Genomic DNA, 22,336 nt, shown 5'->3' with positions numbered 1-22,336 from the left:
TGGTGAAGACTGCCAGTCTCGCTAGCAGGATGAAAGCAGAGCTCACCATCTGCAGCATTGTCGACAGGACTGACTGCGGACCTTTGGTACAGAGCCGAGTGGAGGGTCTGAATCAGAGGCTGAGACAGTTCTGCGACCATGTGGGCTGCAGATTCCTCGACTTGCGCCATAGGGTGGTGGGGTTTCGGGTTCCGCTGGATAGGTCAGGAGTCCACTACATGCAACAAGCGGCTACACGGGTAGCAGGGGTTGTGTGGCGTGGGCTGGGCGGTTTTTTAGGTTAGATGGCCTTGGGCAAGTACAGAAAGGGCAACAGCCTCGACGGGTGCGGGGCAAAGTCAGGACATGCGGGGACCAAGCAGCAATCGGTATTGTAATTGTCAACTGTCGAAGCTGCGTTGGTAAAGTACCGGAACTTCAAGCGCTGATAGAAAGCACCGAAGCTGAAATCGTTATAGGTACAGAAAGCTGGCTGAAGCCAGAGATAAATTCTACCGAAATTTTTACAAAGGCACAGACGGTGTTTAGAAAGGATACATTGCATGCAACCGGTGGTGGAGTGTTCGTCGCTGTTAGTAGTAGTTTATCCTGTAGTGAAGTAGAAGTGGATAGTTCCTGTGAATTATTATGGGTGGAGGTTACACTCAACAACCGAGCTAGGTTAATAATTGGCTGCTTTTACCGACCTCCCGACTCAGCAGCATTAGTGGCAGAGCAACTGAGAGAAAATTTGGAATACATTTCACATAAATTTTCTCAGCATGTTATAGTCTTAGGTGGAGATTTCAATTTACCAGATATAGACTGGGACACTCAGATGTTTAGGACAGGTGGTAGGGACAGAGCATCGAGTGACATTATACTGAGTGCACTATCCGAAAATCACCTCGAGCAATTAAACAGAGAACCAACTCATGGAGATAACATCTTGGACCTACTGATAACAAACAGACCCGAACTTTTCGACTCTGTATGTGCAGAACAGGGAATCAGTGATCATAAGGCCGTTGCAGCATCCCTGAATATGGAAGTTAATAGGAATATAAAAAAAGGGAGGAAGGTTTATCTGTTTAGCAATAGTAATAGAAGGCAGATTTCAGACTACCTAACAGATCAAAACGAAAATTTCTGTTCCGACACTGACAATGTTGAGTGTTTATGGAAAAAGTTCAAGGCAATCGTAAAATGCGTTTTAGACAGGTACGTGCCAATTAAAACTGTGAGGAACGGAAAAAACCCACCGTGGTACAACAACAAAGTTAGGAAACTACTGCGAAAGCAAAGAGAGCTTCACTCCAAGTTTAAACGCAGCCAAAACCTCTCAGACAAACAGAAGCTAAACGATGTCAAAGTTAGCGTAAGGAGGGCTATGCGTGAAGTGTTCAGTGAATTCGAAAGTAAAATTCTATGTACCGACTTGACAGAAAATCCTAGGAAGTTCTGGTCTTACGTTAAATCAGTAAGTGGCTCGAAACAGCATATCCAGACACTCCGGGATGATGATGGCATTGAAACAGAGGATGACACGCGTAAAGCTGAAATACTAAACACCTTTTTCCAAAGCTGTTTCACAGAGGAAGACCGCACTGCAGTTCCTCCTCTAAATCCTCGCACAAACGAAAAAATGGCTGACATCGAAATAAGTGTCCAAGGAATAGAAAAGCAACTGGAATCACTCAACAGAGGAAAGTCCACTGGACCTGACGGGATACCAATTCGATTCTACACAGAGTACGCGAAATAACTTGCCCCCCTTCTAACAGCCGTGTACCGCAAGTCTCTAGAGGAACGGAGGGTTCCAAATGATTGGAAAAGAGCACAGGTAGTCCCAGTCTTCAAGAAGGGTCGTCGAGCAGATGCGCAAAACTATAGACCTATATCTCTGACGTCTATCTGTTGTAGAATTTTAGAACATGTTTTTTGCTCGAGTATCATCTCGTTTTTGGAAACCCAGAATCTACTATGTAGGAATCAACATGGATTCTGGAAACAGCGATCGTGTGAGACCCAACTCGCTTTATTTGTTCATGAGACCCAGAAAATATTAGATACAGGCTCCCAGGTAGATGCTATTTTTCTTGACTTCCGGAAGGCCTTCGATACAATTCCGCACTGTCACCTGATAAACAAAGTAAGAGCCTACGGAATATCAGACCAGCTGTGTGGCTGGATTGAAGAGTTTTTAGCAAACAGAACACAGCATGTTGTTATCAATGGAGAGACATCTACAGACGTTAAAGTAACCTCTGGCGTGCCACAGGGGAGTGTTATGGGACCATTACTTTTCACAATATATATAAATGACCTAGTAGATAGTGTCGGAAGTTCCATGCAGCTTTTTGCGGATGATGCTGTAGTATACAGAGAAGTTGCAGCATTAGAAAATTGTAGCGAAATGCAGGAAGATCTGCAACGGATAGGCACTTGGTGCAGGGGGTGGCAACTGTCCCTTAACATAGACAAATGTAATGTATTGCGAATACATAGAAAGAAGGATCCTTTATTGTATGATTATATGATAGCGGAGCAAACACTGGTAGCAGTTACTTCTGTAAAATATCTGGGAGTATGCGTGCGGAACGATTTGAAGTGGAATGATCATATAAAATTAATTGTTGGTAAGGCGGGTACCAGGTTGAGATTCATTGGGAGAGTGCTTTGAAAATGTAGTCCATCGACAAAGGAGGTGGCTTACAAAACACTCGTTCGACCTATACTTGAGTATTGCTCATCAGTGTGGGATCCGTACCAGATCGGGTTGACGGAGGAGATAGAGAAGATCCAAAGAAGAGCGGCGCGTTTCGTCACAGGGTTTTTTGGTAACCGTGATAGCGTTACGGAGATGTTTAATAAACTCAAGTGGCAGACTCTGCAAGAGAGGCGCTCTGCATCGCGGTGTAGCTTGCTCGCCAGGTTTCGAGAGGGTGCGTGTCTGGATGAGGTATCGAATGTATTGCTTCCCCCTACTTATACCTCCCAAGGAGATCACAAATGTAAAATTAGAGAGATTAGAGCGCACACGGAGGCTTTCAGACAGTCGTTCTTCCCGCGAACCATACGCGACTGGAACAGGAAAGGGAGGTAATGACAGTGGCACGTAAAGTGCCCTCCACCACACACCGTTGGGTGGCTTGCAGAATATAAATGTAGATGGAGATGTAGATGTAGATGAATACCTTTTCCCAATTAACAAAACAGATGTCCATGTACCCATTACCTTTCAACATTCTGTGTCCTGTCCTCAAATATCCAATATCATCTTGTTTTCCTTTATCTTTCCTGAATCCAAACTGAACATCTACATTTTTCTGAATAAAAGGCAACACACTGCCTTTGCAATTAATTTTTGGGATATCTTTCGCATTCTTTGACTTGTTTCTTCAGTGCAGTGACTATCATAGTTTTAACTAAATCACATCAAATAAACGTGTAAAATTCCATTTGAAGAACATTTTGTTTATGATGAGAAATAACCTATACTTTTGTTGACACTGCAAATGACATGTGTTTGAATCGATTCTATTTACACATTAGTAAACAGAAACTACAAACAATTAGAACACCAGAGGAAATGTGGCTGATAACTCCTAGAAAATAAGTCCGGTAAATATGTTGTGAGCAGCAATGGTAACAGTAAGAATCACTTGAGAAACACCTGAAGCTAGTTTCATGCCTGATTATTTTTGAGAACAGTGTAGTTCTACTGACTAGGAAGTTTCCAATCAAATCATAAAGCTCATCCAGTATTCCATAATCTTGTATTTTGTTTACTAGGAGATAGTGAAGAATTGTATTGCCTTCTGGAAGTTCATAAACACAACATTAACCAGTGCAGCAATTTTACTTTCTTCTAGATTTCATGGTCAAATTGAGCAAACCTAGTTGAAACTCCTCGCAGAATTCATGTTGATGTCCATAAAGGAATTTTTCGGTCCCAAAAAAGATTGTAATAAGTGAGCATACAATTAGTTAGATAATTTTACAACAGATTAATGTCAATATAATGCATTTTTCCAGCAACCTTTCTCAGAAACTGGAATGACCTGCACTTTTATCCAATTGATTTTAACATTTTGTTACTCTTCTAATCTCAAATAAAGTGCTGCTAGAAGGGAAAGGAGTTACTTTGCATAATGTATATAGAATGTTAGAGATATGTCATCAGGTTCAGGTCTAGGTACCTGTCCACTGAGGAATGATTTTTGTTATTGCAAAATCATGTTCATGGTCCTGAAATCACCAGAGGGTGTTCGTAGTATGTGGAGTTAAATGAGGCAGTGCAGTTGTTAACATACTATTTAATATAATACACCACATATTCAGAAGAATGGAGTTTGCTGTGCCATCCTGATTTAGGTTGGTGTGTCTTTCCTAAATCATTCCAGACAAATGCCAAGATGCCACAGTCGACCATCTGTCTTGTCCTCATAAAAACATAACCTGTACATTTTACATGTCTATATATTTGAGCTACTTATTTTCAGTGTGTTATGACGACAAATCCTATATCATTGTGGGATGATCTTTGGATGAATAAATAAGTAAACAACTAAATGTCCCAACATTTTTCATGTAGGCATTTACATGGCGATTGAGAGGAGAAATTCTAGTATGATTATCCTTACCAAAACAATTTCAGGAGACCAAATTCAGTTGTTCATCCTTCTCTGTACCATTCTCTACTTCATTCTCAGTATGACTGCAAAGCATCTGAATAATTGACTTTCATCCATTGACTACATGTAGCACTAATTTTTCCAGTGAATAATGTTTGTCTCTTGTAGATTCACACACATTTTAACTATTTTCCTCAAATTTTCATTCAAGTGTCAAATTTTCATGCTGGTTTTTTCAATAGTATTTCAACTATTACACTTTGTTTTCAGGCTTCTGGACGAGACAAATTCACATTTGAACTGAAATGGTACATTCCACTTGGTGATATTGTTATCTTTGAGGAACCAGCTGTTGAGCCACGAGAAAATTCACCAGCTAACATTGTTGCACTTAAATCTCAAGCTTGCACTGTGCGAGACCAAATTCTTTGGGATGAAAAGAATGATGACAAGGTTTGTATGATCACTGGCTTAAAACTGTAGTAATCTCATTGAAAAGTTGTAAATGAATTTATTCATGGAAGCACATCACCAAGATTAAAGTTAAAACTGTACTATGTCCTATAAATACACTATATATTGTGTAGTGTTTCCAAAACTTTTGTCACTAACTCTTCCAAAGTCCACAGTTTCCGCATAATCAGAACAACTATTTGTAAAACATGATGCTTCTGAATACAATTCATGTGTATTTTCTTATGATATAACATAGTATTACATTTTTATGAAATACATGGAGCAAATGTGCATACACTAATGCAGTTACACAAGCTTATTATTTAGTCTGTTACCGTTTAATTCAGCATCAGCATCTTATATTTCCAATGTAAAAGCAAAAGGCTAGACTATCAGGAAACACTTCAAATACCAAAGAAAACAACCTGAGTCCACCAAAAATGATAACATTTGCTACAGTGACATCTCTATTTTTTACCAGTCGTAATATTAAGTATATGCATGCCCCTGTACACACACACACACAAACCACATATTCGTATTAGCTGATGGTTTCTAAGTAAGTAATTGTCTGGTCCAAGTCTCCTAACAGGTCCACTCATACACCACACCAACAGTTTGTACCCCCTGTCAGCTTAAGTATCTGTCTGTTTATATTATTATAGACATAAGGCATGTGTTACTAAGTACTGTCCTGTCAACAAATATGCCAGGAGAGACAAAATAACAACCACCTCATTAGTTCTTTCTCTGCCTTTTGTTCTACCTAGTTGAATTATTTTGAGCATTCCCTTACACTTCACTTAATGTTCAAAAGTTTTTGGGTTCCTTTTTATATCTGCTATGTGCAAAGATAAAAGTGCTACATGTTAACTTTCAGAAATCTCTCTTACTATCTTTAATTATTAATGTAGAAATTATCATTTCAGAGGTTGCGTCTGGGAAGCAGATCAGAGAAACAGCGTAAGAAATTGGCTGATTTGGAGGCACAGCTGGTTTTGGCGTCACCAAATCTTGTCTTCAGAGTTGGAAATCGCAGTTCAAGAACTTACACATTTTTCCTTTCATCCGAGTTTGAAAGAACACAGTGGATTGACGCAATTCATGCTCTGCAGGTAAAATACAGTCAGTAAAATGTGCAACTCATTAATTAAGTCCAAATTAATATAAGCATGTTCTCAATAATGGATACTAAGAAATGATACTGCAGACCAAAAAATAATACCTAAACTGTATAGTATTGTCATGATGTGGTTCTCAATCACAGATAGAGAAAGAATTGGTCAGTTTTTCATAACCATGTGTTCCATCATTTGCATCTTCGAGGGAAGCTGGAAAAGAAAGAAAAGAATTTTTTTTTCCTTAGACTCGATACAGCACTCACTCAGGATGCCATACCAAGAGAGATTACAGTTGAGTGGTATGAAAAAAAAAGCATAGGAAAAAGGAAAGTAGAGGAAAGGGCAAGCGGTAAGTACATGAGCAAGCTGTGAAAGTAACAGTGCCAAGATTATTGCATGTGCTTCTGCTGATGATCTATTATCAACTACTCAATATATTAGCAGATGGATAAAGGTTATGAGAATGTGATGTTTCTGTGGAAACTTCAAAAGGTCAAAAACATAAACATTTTACTGGACATCTACCATGGCCACAATGTCTCCACTGTACATGCACAATAGTTGATATCTTCCCAGTTGAGATAAGTGGTGTGAAGATGATACTCTGTGTATTTATATTGTTGGAAGTGTTAGCTGTGAATCAATATATTTTAAAAGTCTCCATCTACTGGTCAGCTGTCTGCAGTAGAGAGGGCACGTTCTATTGTGTGCAAGGTATGGTGTGAGGTAACGGGTGAGTTGTGGCGCCCTGAAAATATTCTAAGTTCGGAGTTGGCGAGGCCGCACTGGGGCCTCTCGACAGACCTTGGCTCATTGACAGCCATGTGGTTCTGAACATTAGCCGGGATCCAGCGACAGCGTGGCTGGGAATTGCGCAGTGATGCTGTGTCAATGAAGGAGACATGCCGGAAATGGCAGCATGAAACCATCATGGCAGACATTTCACAGTTCGTATAGAAATTAAGAACAGCCAGCAGAATCATGATACCTTAAAAAGAATCATGTACGTTACCATTATTTGCACGACAATTCTGATGGTGTAATCAGATTTTCAATATCTTTATTAGTTTATAAAGTTTAGTATCTGACTGTAAATTATACAAGTAACATCCAGCAATGACTTTCCAAAATCTAAATGGTTCATCCGATTTTCTCGATCAACATGTCTTTATAAAGCTATTAGTGTAAACCTAAATTGGTATGAAATAATACAGGCATGTAACTTTAATAATACATGAGTTATTGGAGGTCAAAGTGTCCGATTTCTGTTAATTGCATCAGGCCATAAGTACTCCACCGTGACACAAAAAAACGGTGGTAGCATGCTTATAAATATATTTATTCATCTATGTCTTTGTTTATATCCAATATATGCAATTCATGAAGAAATTGGTCAATTATTTACTGTGTTTTAGAAAGCACAGAGACATTGGGCTACTGTCCTACTTTTGCTTGCTATTCCCTTGATATGTGTCTATTTAATTGTTTATGTATTTAGTAATGTATGTTAGAGCATGTTTATGGTCCAGCCATAGGAATATTTATTTAATTTCAAGTTATTTAAATGTAAATCCAGCATTTCGAACGTGTTTCAAAGTGTTTGTGTTTGTGAGTGTGCATTGGCTTGGAGGCATGACAGAAGTGCTATCGCCAATCACAGCGCTCGTTACTAAGGGAGGTGACTACTGAAGTGAATGGAGGGGCAGTTCGGAATAGGGCGATGCGCGTGACAGTCGACAGGACACAGGAGAGTGCTAGACGTGATGGCGCGACGGACGCACAGTCGCGAGAGCGACTTGGAGTGTTTGGAGCGGTTTGCGCGTGGTCACGACAGATAGAAATACTACGGAGTGCCGACTTGTGCACTTGTGAGATTTCCATGGCTTATACAGTGAAGACGTAGTGTGCGTTTAGAAGTGAACATCTTGCAAGCTATGTTGTCATTCATAACTAATTACGTGCAGTAGGAGTCTATTGTTTCCCTGTTATTCAACTTATATTTTATTTAAATGCAGGACCATCGACACCAATAAGTTTTTGGCAGAAATATACCGCATTCTCAAAAGTACTTCTACTATTGTACTCATCATTTAAAGTCATTAAGATAGAACCTGTAGATTTCATTTAATTGCAATCTGTCATTTATAAATGTCTATATTACGTTCAAAATTCACAGTTGCCGAGTGTTAGGAACCTTCAACCATTCGACTCGTGTCTATTCATATTGTATACTGTAGACTCAGCAGTATTTGGCTTGTAATGTGGCAACTACGCATCCCAGCCCCTAGACAACGAAACCAGCCAAAACTTTTAATATTTCAACTCTGAGTCGGAGGGTATGTAATTGAGGGCCACACCACCACACATTATTTCATTTTGTCTCATTTGAAAGCCTGCAATGTTCTAAAAATATGAGAATTTTTGTTTTTTTTTTGGAAAGAGTTTTATTTGTAGTTGAAGTCACAAACAGTAGTGGTCTAGTTTAGGCTTGTTCTGTGAATATACATTACGCATTGTTCGACAACCAGTGAGTGTTCAGTAGTGTTATCAGTGCTCTGCTGTGAATGTCTTAGCCAATCAGAGCATTAAACGTGATCATACTGAGTTATTTAGTGAATTTTTGTTCCATATATTTTGAACGTGCCACAGCTGATTGTGGGGGTGAGCGACGAATTCTTCATAACCAAGCATGAGACATAATTTGTAGTATACACGCTTTCTTCCAGCACAGAGTATGTGTGTGCACTTACTGCAACTGTCGCTTGGAACTGGCAACAATGCAGTCCCTGTCCCTGTCTAGAGCTGCACAAACCACCATCGTTCATGGATCGGACTATAGTCATCCATATCAATGTTATTCCATTCAGAATAGTCCCCATTAGATAATATACACTTTGTCCATTCCCAGAAACACGGCTCATGAAGGTGATCTATATTTTTGGAAATAGAAGTAGTCTACCAAATATGAAGGCTGGGACATCATTTTTGGTCAGAAACTCACAAGCAATCAGTGAAGTGACCAGTTACATCATTGTGGGGCAAAATCCAAGAATTGTTTTGCCACAAATTACTGTGGGTTTTTTCTCCTCAGATCACTTCATAAAAAGTTGCATTGAACTTATAATTAATACGTCTTATTGATCATTTGACCTTATGGTAAGAACTAGTGGTACTTTGTGCCATTGAAATCAAAGAACATAATAAGCGTAACCTTCACGTTTGACTGCAGTTGTTGAGCTTTTTTCAGTCTTGGTGATCTAGATGCTTCCACAAGGACAATGAACCCTCTGTTTTGACATCATGTCCGTGAACCTAAGTTTTATCGCCTGTTGTGAAGCATTTCAGTAGTTTTGCATCATTGTTGAATTCGTCTAGTGACTCTTTAGCAACTTGCATTTGTCACTATTTTTGTTAGAAATTCAACAATTTTGGAACAGATTTTGCTGTCACATGTTTCATACCCAAAACATACGAAAAAATTTCAAAGCATGAACCAAATGATATAGCAACATCATCACTGACTTTTCTGATTGTGATTTGGCAATTATTCATAATCATTTCTTTCACTTTTTCCAATATTTTGTTGGTTTATGATGTGCTGGGGCACTCATCATTTTTAACATCTTCACTGCCTTCTTCAAAACACCTGTGCCTTATGTGAATCTTTATTTTACCCAGCAGAATCATCAAAAGAAATATTTAACATTTCTAAAAAATTTCCTGCGCTTTATCAACAGTATAAGGAAAAGATAGATTGCTGCTCACCATAAAAATGACACATTGAGTTGTAGACAGGCACAACGAAAAGGCAGCTACACATTTAGCTTTCTGCCAAAGCCTTTTTCAGAAAAGGACTCTCTCTCTCTCTCTCTCTCTCTCTCTCTCTCACACACACACACACACACACACACACACACACACACACAAGCAAGTTCGGACTTGATTGCAACTGTCATTGTTTGATTTTGTCGAATGGCTGCACTTTATTCCATTCTTATTACAAAATTTAATACAGATTCTGTGATCCATTTTTATACAAAATAAATAACCTTTTGATAGCTGGCAAGACAACAAGACAATAAATATCCAGTATGGCTGTACTTGAATTAAAATAACTTCGTGACTGACGTTTCAGTGAGCCGAATGATGTAAGCCAGCCACCAGCAAATCATAGTTCTATCTCAAGTGCCATGTGATTACTGTGACCTATTTCATAGGTTCTTGCAGAACCTTGTGAAATAATGTTGGCTGCAAGTGGGCAACACTGCTCCCTGCCGCTGCAATCGGCCAATTGCAAGTTGTTTTTTGCATACTGTAACAGTTCAGATTACAGACATTTCTACTTCACAATAACAAAAAAAGTTGTGTGGATTGTGAATTAATGACAGTAAATTCGGTGGGTGGATAATTCAACAGGAAAAACTTGCAAGTAATTGTGTGTAATATTTAACAGTAACAGATTTCAAAGTTTAGGACAGTTCAAATAATGTATTGCCAAGAGAGATAGAGTTGTGTGGTACAAATGAAAAGTAATATTCAAGTAAAAGAAGTTACTAAAAAGACAAAAATATAGGAAAGGGTGTGACAGAAAGGACAGGTGATAACTCACTGAGTGAGTATAATGAAGAGAATGTTAAAAAAAAATGAAATTGTAAGAGACAAAAAGTAAAAGAATCAACAGTAAATATAATCCCAAAACAGATTTAATTAGTGACACAACACAAAATGAAATTGAAAAATTTTAATACGGCAGTTTGAAAGAAACTGGAAGCACAGTAACAAGGGAAGTGCAATTGAGGTCCAAACATAGAAACCAGGAAGGACATGAGAGAAGAGAGTCATGGGCTCCATCAGACGACTTTTGCTTTACATTTCCAGGCACATGCTAGATACTAGGCATATACTGGAGAGCAAGTTAATGGCTGTAAAGTTCTGATGGTTTATCCATGTGAACTGTAGTTATGAGGGGGATCATATATAAACGGGATTTTTGTTCCTGGACATCAGCAGTTGGTAGGACTGGCCCCGCACTTCTGTTATGCTTAGGCAGGACCGTTAAAAGTGAGGAGAGCATGCTGTGAGATATTACCCGCCGTTTCGTCAGTAATGCTCGCAATGTCTGAGCAAAAGGTGCACCCTTCCATTGCACAATGCATAATTATCAAATTTCTTGCTCGTAAAGGAGTTACAGCGGTGGAAATTTGCCAAAGATTGATTGCACAGTTCGGTGATAAAACATTATCAATGACTCGTGTGTTTCCCTGGCATAAAAAGTTAGGGGAAGGAAAAGAATGTATGGAAAATCAACAGCATGATCACCGTCCTTGGACCAGCCTTACAGACAAAAACATTTATGTGGTTAAAGACATTATTGACGATGATCGACGGACGATAGTATCAGAAATCGCACAAAAAGTTGGAATCAGTTACGGCAACTGTCAAGCAGTGATCACAAATGGCCTACAGTTCTGGAAAGCGTGTCCCAGATGGGTCACTAAACATTTGACCAAAAATATGAAGTTGAGATGTTTGAATGTCTGTCAGAGGCTTACAGCAAGGTTTGCAGAAGAAGGTGATGCAGTTTTGAGTCAGATCGTCACCTGCAACGAAACATGGGTTCACCACTACACTCCAGAATCCGAGAAAGATTGATTTTTTTTGCATGAGCGACACACAATCAATGGTGCTTACTACTGCAAACCGTTGAACAAGGCTAGAGTTGCATATTGCTGCAAAAGACGAGATCAGTCGGTTTGACAGGTGATCCTCCTCCACGACAATGCGCAACCCCATACTGCAGCTCTTAACTGTCTTCCAAGCTACAGGAAATGCGCTGGACTACACTTGATCATCTTTCTTACAGCCCTTCCAAGCTGCAGGAAATGCACTGGACTACACTTGATCATCCTTCTTACAGCCCGGACTTATTGCCCTGCGGTTTCCATTTATTCAGACCGCTTAAAGAAGCTCTAGGAAGGCCACGATTTGAAGATGCATAACTGGCTGGTGACACGACCCAGTTCTTTTTATGATGAGGGCATCAAAAAGCTGCCCATACACTGGGACAAATGCATTTCCAAAGCAGGAGACTATGGGGAGAAAAATAATTATAATTGCCTTGAGTTTTTCAATAAATGAATTTAAATAAAAAATAAAATCACATTTATACTTGATCCACTCTCGTATCTAAAAATCAGAAAATGTGTTTTGTTGGTGACAATAGAATTGTTGTGTGGGACTGAGAGTGACATAACTGCCATTGACAGCCCAAGATTCAGATGAGAGCTAGGTAGATGTCATCAAAGAAAAAGTAATTAGAGGTATGGAATAATTCTTACACAATATGAATCAAGGTAATGTAGCTATTCCCCATAAACGTAAAATAACAAATGGTGTAATTTAATGTTACCTTGATTTGTTTATAAGTCTGACCCAGAACAAAGAAATTGTTCCACTTTTGTGCACAATATCTCATTCTAAACCAAATTAATTGTTTTTCAGCATGGTTCCATTTTAGGGATATGCTCTATCCTCATTGCCCTAACCATTGTTTTTACACATTTTTTTTAAAAAAAGGCAGTTGGCAACTTATCTAAAATATGTCTGTGACTCAGTGATGATCTCTTAATTTGCACCATTTTTTTTTTTACCTGCGAGCCATTTATTTATGTTCGGGAGCAAAAAGAAATCCCAAGGAGCCACATTAGGCAAATACAAAGGATAAGGCAGCATCTTATAATAATATTAGTTTAGTTTGGAGTTTTTCAGGAACAACTGTAGGTGATAGTTGTGGTGAAACAGAACCTTTTGCTTTAACACATGGGCCGTGTTCAGTTTTCAGTCAAAGTGGTCCAATATCTCATTGTAATATTCTCCAATGATAATCTTTCTTTTTCTAAGATGTCCTTTCCATCATTTCTTCAACTATTACGGCCGAGAAGATCACTTTCACTTTCCCTGGAGCAGAGTTACTGGAGGTAATCCCATTGTCTTGATTGTTCCTGGGTTTTTGGGGTATAATTATGAAATCTCCTCTCATCAACAGCAACATCATGGCCTGTAGTCTTACTTAAACTGCTACAAATATAGCTTCAAAGTTTAAAGCCACACCTGCTGATATCCATCGTCACAGTTGTGGCACCGATTGAGCTGAGAATTTTTGTATCGCCAACTTACCACATAAAGTATTATTGGTATTTCAGTCAACATACCTTTGGCGTCTTCTATTTTGTGTACTTTTTTTAGTGATTATTGGTATTGTAACACTGCGCAAAGACACTGTCGGAATACCAACCAACAACTTTTATTCTATTTCCATATGCAGGAATATACAAAAACAGTGAATGAAGTAGAATTTATTATTAACAAGGGCATTAACACACAGTCTAACATGCAGTATACATCTGTCACAAAGACATTACTCTTTTGAGGGCCCCTGTCTGCCAGTCCAGGTGGAGAAGATGTAAGACATCCCACCGCAGTGTGGATGGGATCATAACCCTGGGCACCAGCATGTTAATAGCCAACAGTAAAACACCATCAAGAACAGAGAGGCGGTTGCAGAGAGCATAATAATTACACAAGGGATCCGAAGCCTGGCCTGGTGGTTTATCCAGCCAGCTGTGATGGACACATTGAACGACCTGAGGTAAGACAGAATCAGCCACCAAAATCTGAGAACTAGTATGGGCTTAGACGTCTTAATGGAAACACAATAGTTTATCCTCAAATGCTGGATTGGAGCAAATTGTCAATCGAGAAAGAGCATCCGCATTAGTATGTTGTGCTGTGAGGTGGAAATGAATCTCTTAGTTTTAATGTGACAAAAACAGAAGCCAGGGTTGCAGGCAATGGATCGTTTTGTCTGGTAGAGATGCCGAGTGATGGGAAAGAGAAACCAGCGGTTTATGATCAGTAATAAAATTAAATTTAAAACTGTTGATGAAAACAAGAAATTTTTTGAGTGCATACACAATAGCAAGGCCTTTTTCTACCTGTGAGTAGTGCTGTTGCACCTTATTCATGTTTTTGTAAGCGTGCACAAGAGGGCATTCAGGACTGTCCAGGTATTTGTGTGAGAGATTGACCCCAAGGCCATACTGGGCGGCATCTGTGGCCAAAAGATGGCCTGGTTGGAAGGTAACCAAGCAAGGTGCTGAGTGTGATTTTGAACTCGGCAGGGTAAAAATATGCTCGCATGCGGGCAACCATTGAAAAGGAACATCTTTACGTAAGAGAGCACAAAAGCATCGAGCCACTGAGGGTGCATCAGCAAAAACCTTATGGTAGTATGCAATCTTTCCAAGATAGGCCTGTAGATCCTTGACATAGGTAGAATGTGGCAAAGCTGTAGTGGCATCAACATGTTGGCACAAAGACCTGACACCAGCATGCAGGACTTCAAAACTTGGTTAAACGATAGATGGCTGAAAAAATTATGATTTGTTCAAGTTACTGTTCAACCTGATGACCTGTAGCACAGCGAACTAGGCCCCCAATGTTCCTCATGTGTTACCTGTTGAAGAACTGGAAACCCCAGTACCTTTCAGGTAATTAATGCACCCAAACGCGGAGGCTGTGAGTTGCTCCAGGCGCGCTAGCTACAGCAAATGGCAGCCGCTGGTATTCATGTTCCCCGAATGGGGTATTCACTATGAGGATACATTTGGAATCATCATCAGAGGCAGTTGCAACTAGGCCTCAGACAGATATTTTGGAAAAATATTGGCTCCCGGAAAGCCATGCTAAGAGTTTGTCCTGTCAGTGTAAGGGATAGGTATCAGTAATACACTGTGAATTTACAGAGTTTCTAAAATCACCACAGTGCCAAAAGTTGCTGTTTGGTTTTGCGACAATCACCTGTGGAGTAGACCACTCACTAGAGGAAACAGGTGTGGTAACAGACGTAAATCTGTCTAGTTCTAATTTTTAATCTGACCTGCTCCCATAAAGCTATTGGGATCGGGTGTGCGCAAAAAGTGGGGGGGGGGGGGGGGGGGGACACACCGTCCATTTCATTATGATGTGAGCCTTGAAATCAGTAGTATGCCCTAGATCTACTTAAAACAAGGAGTAATATTCCGAGCAGAGTGCTTCATCCGATACTGGGTGCACTTTGTCAGAAGTATGGAAGCCAAAAATTCTTAAGGCATCCAACCCACATAAGTTTTCAGTGTTGGCATTATCCACCACTAGAATGTCAAAGGCGCAACAACTGCTTTACACACTACGGGAGTAGAAAACTGTCCCAAAATGGGTATTTGTTATTTGTTGTAACTCGCCATCTGACGAGAGACAGGGGACAACACCAGTGATCCAAAATCCACATAGGTTTGAGAATTTAACAAATTGCTGCACCTGTGTCCAATTGGATTTTTAACATCTTGTCCATAACATTTACTTCAGTATAGAGTTTGTTTGAGGCTTGGGAAAAAGATAGACATACTTACTGCATCTGTTAGCAGCTCTCAACCTTTCGTCATCAGACATGATCATGGGCTCACATCCGTGTTGATGTCTGATGACAAAAGGTTGAGAGCGGCAAACAGATACAGTACGTTTTCTTTTTTACAATGGTTGCATGTCACCTAATGCTTTAGGCACGGGGCCCGCTCATGTTGAACAAAACAATAAGGAAACGAAGGGAGAGCAGCACGCAGCTGCAGCTGTAATGTGGACCGCTGTTGCTGTTTAGCACAATGGTGCCCCATGCATCATGAAGATGGCGGTTGCACAACTGTGACATCATGTTCCTCCCGTGAGCAAATCATAGCAATTGAGGAGGAGAAGCAAATCAGCAACTTCACGCCAATCTTCTACTTAATTTTGTGGTTCCCTTGATACTTGAAAGACTGGGCAATGTTCAAAACCTCTGTGAAAGAGGGATTTTCACAGTGTAAAACATGTTTATGAACTTCTCTATTGAACCAGGCATATTATAGCATCATGAACCATCGAATCTGTATATGAGTCCCAGTGAGCTTCACTAAAAACTGGCAGTGATGGATAAGTGTGTGAAGATCCACTGCTCAAGCATTGTACGACTGACACAGCCACTTTTGACAATGGTAGACCTCATCATGAGCAGCAATAACATGAGTGCATTTACAGTGATAAGTAGAGAGCAACTGACACATTTCCTTGACATAAAGTAAGCCTTACACACTTTGGGCTAGATGACTCCAAACATTTGGAAATGTTGCCAAAGGCATTTTTCATATGCATCCCATATCCCACAGAATTGTCACATGGAGGAAACGGTGGAGGTTGCATCAATGGCGGCAAACTTGGCGCATCAGTGATACTGCCAAATTGTTTAGTACCATGGAGGAACCTGTTGCTGGCTGGTGAGAGCTTGCTGCTATTCAACCAGAGATTTAAGAATTTCTTCCATATATTGGCCAGAATGAACTTATAAATGAAACACACAATAGGATCCCATCCTCATCGCCAAAAATATTGTCGTATTGTACAAACACAGTATCAGAATTCCAGCCAACAGCTATTATTCCATTTCCACATGTAGAGGCATAATAAGGCACTGAATGAAGTAGTACTTAGCGCGCGCGCACGCGCGCGCGCTCGCACACGTTAGTGCAGTCTTACATGGAGCATATGTCTGTCACAATAACGTTAATCTGCCTAAGGCCATGATGTGCTGTCATATGTGCGGCTGTTTGGCACACAGTGCACCGCTTTCTGCACTGTGTGTGCCGATGCAAGGCCGGCCATGGAGACACACACTGCTTCGTTACATGTGCTCACTGTACTAAGTTACAACAAATGAGATACGTGTTGTGGACTTTTTCAATTATTTACTCAGTAACCACAATGGCCTCACATCCTTGGAGATCCTCATCAAAAACAGATATTGGACACTTAAAGTTGTTGAACCGGTATCTCACTGTTGTCATTGAAACTGGAGAATCATCGTAAACAGCATCCAGTTTCACATTCATGTCATCGCATGCCAGTCCAGGAGCAAAGAATGGATCCATTAACAGTACTTCACTTTTCTCCACCACAGCAAAAACCAGTCAGTACTTCCTCCTGAAGTGGCTGCCATGTTCAGACTAATCTTTGAATTGATGACCTTTTGTCTTACCGTCATCTAAAAAATGGCAACTCATAATGGTAACACCAGCCCATGTTAGCACCATCTGCCTTCAAACATGGTTACATATTTAACCACCCTCATATTCACAGGAAGGTGCACCAGAAATAATTTTCTTAGTGGATAATAATCCTCGAAGGTGAATGTCTTAATGTCAGTAGTGCAATATTACTCAGTTAATATTAATTTTTTGTTTAATTTGTTGTTTTCCACAGTCATGCCAACTTCCAAGCCCAAATGTTTCTGTCAGCATGTATGAATTGCAAGCATGGATCACTGCCTGCCGTAATTACTTGAAGACTGACATGGGATCCTACTTACTGCGGACAGGCAGGGATGAGAGTTTATTAGTGGGAGATCTCTACATCACTCTACACGAGCTTCAGGGACTGGATCATCCTGCAGGTAGAGACCAGACTTTCACATTTTAATGAGTTGAGCAGCTGCTTACAGGTTTTTAGCATTTCAAGACATATGCATTGTACTATCTTTTGAAGAGATGTGATTTTTGTAAAAACTTTAAATACATTAATAATGTAGCCTGCAAACCATTTGGTTCAGGACATACGAGAGATATCCAGAAAGTAGATTACGTTTTCACCTGTAGCAACGATGGACAGGACTAGTGCAATCATATTGTTGTCTGAGCATTTGTTCATTCAGTTGGCATTCAGCCATACCATCATGAGATTTGTCTCATTTCCTGTTATTTCATCGTAAAAGTTTTAAATGTGTATCACAATTGAAAATTCCACATGTTGTGAAGTGTGGTCAGTAATTAGATTTTTGGTGGCAAAAACCATAGAACAGTTGATGTTTATTGTCAGCTGTGTGAAGTGTCTGGAAACACTAAAGACGGAGTGCGCCAATGCAGCATTAGGTTTAAAAGTGACCAAACTGATGTTAACGATGAAGAACATTCACGAATATTGCAGCAAATTGTTGCACAGAAGCTAGGCTATCACGAATTTGGTGCTGGATGGGTACTAAAAATCTTGACAGAAAACGACAGAAACCAGCATATGGCTGTATCAGCATTTCTGGATTCTTCCCTCATCCTCCATACAGTCCAGATCTTGCACACAGTGATCACCATCCATTTCCTATGATGAATACCTGGCTTGCAACGCAGCACTTTGATGACCACGTGGAGCTGTGGGAGGACATGACCAACTGGTTTGAAGTTTCAGATGGGAGAATTTTATGACAGTGGGACATCAAAGCTTGTATACCACAATAAGTGCCAAAATTGTATGGAGACGGTGTTGAAAAGTAGTATTTAAGTGTTGCTTTTGGATGAGTAAAATATTATTTTTTTCCTGTTCACAAAAAAAAAACAAAATCTACTTTCTGGATAGGCCTAGTATATTGTATTTTTATGTGTGTGCAAATGAATTTAGTTCCCGAATGATCGTTTTAGGAGCAGGTACGAATAATTCTTCCATAAAGGATGGTTTTCTCTTTTTGTTTATTTTTCCTCCATACAATTCGATTGTGTTTTTGGTTGAGTTATTAAAACTAGAGACCATGAGAATTTCATCTTCTCTCATCTCCAGTTCCCATTTATTTCCATTGGTTCTGATGGCATTCCTTCCATTCTGCTGCTGTTTGCGGTATTTTGGATAATATTTGTTTGGTTAATATCCATCTTCTTGAAATATTCTGCTGTTTGTGCTGTTCTTTTTCTCTTCCTTTTTCCTCCCCTTAAATTGTCTCTAATAAATATTCTTCATTATAAATGATTATACACTAACCTTGTCTTACTTGCAGTTCAGTAAAATTAATTATTCTAGAGTTAGCCAATACAAGTGTTTCTATAGCTAAAGCTTTTATTACTAACAAAGAGAGGTCCACAATGGTGGGATTGTCTTTTTGAAACAATCTATTTGGTGATGTAGGTTAAGCTCCAAGGTATCACACCCTGCAGCCATTCATCCTAGTGGGCTCTCTTTTGCAAGTAATCGATGGAAAATTTTTTTGAAATTTTGCATAAAGCTCTATAGTTTTAAAAATATTAATAATTTAGAGAGTGTATGCATAGTGTAATGGTTAAGGTACTGACTTCACATTCTAAAGGTTGTTTGTTAAAATCTGATCAGGTACATTGAAATATTTTTAGTTTTAAATTTTTATCAAAATTACTTTGATCACTATTTTTATTCAGTTAATTGGTTTACATGCAGTTTCTTTTATAAAAATTTGAAAATGCCAGTCTGCCAATTAAAAAGCGAAAGATGAAATAATCTATGCAGTGGTGCCAAGAATTTATTTTTCATTACAAGTTGTACCTTTTCCTATTGCTGTCATCACAGAAACATTTAAAACATAAATTCTTATTCCACTATGGACAAAATAACCTGGATGATGATGTAAACAAAAACAGGGATTATAAGTAAAATGAAATCCTAGCAAAATGAGAAATAGAAATAATGAATGCAGTAACATGAACAAAAACGTAAGAGGAAGCAATTAAATCTAAGTTAATGTCAGTGGCAGAATCTTATCTTTACGAATACAAACTAGCACTGAATTTATGTGGCTAGGATATCTGGATTTACAGCTCTGTATATTAAAAATTAAGCTACATTGCTTTGCTCCTTTTGAGAGGTTTTATTCATATTCTGTTCTAGGAATAACGAATTTTTGTGATTTGGCTGCCTTATCATTACATTTCGATTTCAGTTTGTTTGCAAATAAAAATGGTTGGAAAATGGCCAAGTCTATACACCAGAATGGCCAAAAGACTGAGGACTATGCAATCTCGAGACTCCAATGAAGATTATGAGGCAAGACTTCCCTGCAGCTCAGGAACACCAAGATATAACTCGTTTTTTGGAAACTTCATCTGAAAGCTGGGGCGTGACATAATTCTGATCGAGATCACCTTGCATTATCCGCTCCTCAGAATCATTTACTCTCAGAGGAAACCAGCAAAGTTCTTAGTGTGTTTGCACAGCTGCTTCACAGTCTCTCCTGTGTTAGCAGAGCAAATGAGCTCTTTGTTCACATCCCCAGTCATACGTTGTATACAAAAAAAGTTTTAGAAGTCAAAAATAAATTCAATGCATAAGAAGTCTCGAGCACTGCTACAAATAAACACCCAGGCAATGCCAGGTTTCTCAGTTAATCTGTGAATATTCCCTCAGTATCAACTAGTCTATTCATGAGGGATGATTCTCATATTGATTAAAATATGCTGAAGTTTGGTCATTTCATAAAAAGGGCAAACAGTATGAAATGGGAAACTACTGGCCTATATCAGGTATTGATTTTCTCAAGAATGTTTGAAAGAGTTTCATTGTGTTCAGAGAGAGAATTTCAGTTCATTCTTTTACCCAGTTACGCATTTTCAGGAAATGCTGCAGCACAACACATGGAGTGAATGAATTAGTGACAAAAATCAGCAGATGCCTTGATGACAGAATGTGTGCACGGTTGTCACAAGTTCTGGAAATCAGGGAATTTCAAATGTGTCAGGGAAATCAGGGAAGTTTGAAAAAAACACTGGAAAAATCTAGTTTGTGTCTCAGTAGATGAAATGGTTTGTTTACTAAGATGTCGTGCATCATCGCTGGGTGTGTGCAGTTGAGTATGTGAGCCACATCCCTACTCCTTCATTCTTACTGCTTCTTCCCTTTCTACCACTCCCCTTAGCTTGCAGTCAATGCTGCCACCACTCTTGCTGCTAGCCTAGCAGTTACCAGGAAAAGGCAGGTAGGCATGAGGAGTGGTTTGTTTGGATCTGATTCTCAGAGACTGTTGATGCTGCAGCCAGAGACAGTGGTCATGTGTGCATGAGTTGTGTCCGAATGGTCATGGGAATGTGTGTGCGCTCTCATTTTCTGATGAAGGCTGTGAACAAAAATTTAGTTGTGAGAGTGTGATTGTCTTTTATATGTGCCTGCCTGCAGGCAGTGATCATCTTTATTGTGAGTTGCTACCTGTCCTCATTAGCATTGATTTTCAGAGTATTCACACAATTTATCTGTTGCCTGGACTGATCACGCGGTCGCATTTCATCAACATGGTGTCTGTGACATGTAAATAATTGGCCACACTAGTGGACTTCCGTGACAGGCCAGAACCGCAGGCCATTTCTGTGGGTATCTCTAACAGATTGGGCCTGCCAAACTGAAGCCCGTCATTTCCCACTAATGTGAAGGCACTGCGTGTCGGATCTATTCTGACCGATCTGCCTGCTGGCCAGGCCTGTTTGTGTGTGGCATCTTTAGTGTTGGTTCCTCTCCTCCTCCTCCTCCCCCCTTTCCCTTTCCCCCCTACCCTTCTCTTCCCACCAAAGCCCTTCCGCCTCCTTGCTATGTCACCAGCTCGATAGCCAGTCTGTGTGGTGGGGCTGCTGTTAGGTACCCGTCTGACTGAGCCCCCTGATACCTCAGGGATCACACTGCTGATACCTGTGCTGTGAACGCCTGGTGCAAGCCTATGAGTGGTTGCCCATCTTTTTGGGACATCGGAACTCCTGGCGATGACCATCCTGCCAGGCGGCTATTGCTGTGGCTGCGTGGTGCCCACAAGAAAGGCCCCCTGTTCGGAGTGGTTGGTACCAAGGCAGACATTTGGCACATGAAATGGGTTGAAATTTCTGGCCATTCTACTGCGGTTGCGTCTCTTTCTTAACGTAGTTCTGTCTCAGTTCCTGCCTTTCCAGCCTTACCCTCTTTGGTTACACCCTGGGAGGAGGGCCAGACGTGCTGGTGTGGGGCAAAACCCTGTCCATGGTTCTTTGTCTATACCAGGACCAATAGGGAAACTTCTGCTATCACCAAACCCCTTTTCTTTGTGGAACATACTGAGGACAAGTTCAGTGAAATTGAGTCTAAGCAAGATGATATCTGGCTCTCTCCTTATAAAGACAGCTTCTGCCAGCCAGGCTCCCTCTGTGCCTGCAACCGTTCACGAGACACCCTCATGGCTATCACTCCTCATAAGTCACTCAGTATGACGCAGGATGTAATTTTCCATAGGGCCCTTCTCTTCGAGTTGATCATGAACTTATGGCTAATCTGGAA

General features: G+C 40.0%; 1 protein-coding gene across 1 annotated transcript in view; it reads left to right on the top strand.

The window, feature by feature from the left end:
* The window catches only part of LOC126199105 (active breakpoint cluster region-related protein), a 122,080-nt gene that overhangs the window by 55,845 nt on the left and 43,899 nt on the right, over positions 1–22,336 (top strand). Inside the window, exons 9-11 of the mRNA XM_049935862.1 lie at positions 4,887–5,069; positions 6,002–6,187; positions 17,522–17,711. Coding sequence (XP_049791819.1) covers positions 4,887–5,069; positions 6,002–6,187; positions 17,522–17,711 — 559 coding nt within the window. The remainder of the gene's footprint in view (positions 1–4,886; positions 5,070–6,001; positions 6,188–17,521; positions 17,712–22,336) is intronic.

This window comes from Schistocerca nitens, chromosome 1 (assembly GCF_023898315.1).
Source record: "Schistocerca nitens isolate TAMUIC-IGC-003100 chromosome 1, iqSchNite1.1, whole genome shotgun sequence".
NCBI lineage: Eukaryota > Metazoa > Arthropoda > Insecta > Orthoptera > Acrididae > Schistocerca > Schistocerca nitens.
This window is presented reverse-complemented; position numbering and strand designations above follow the sequence as displayed.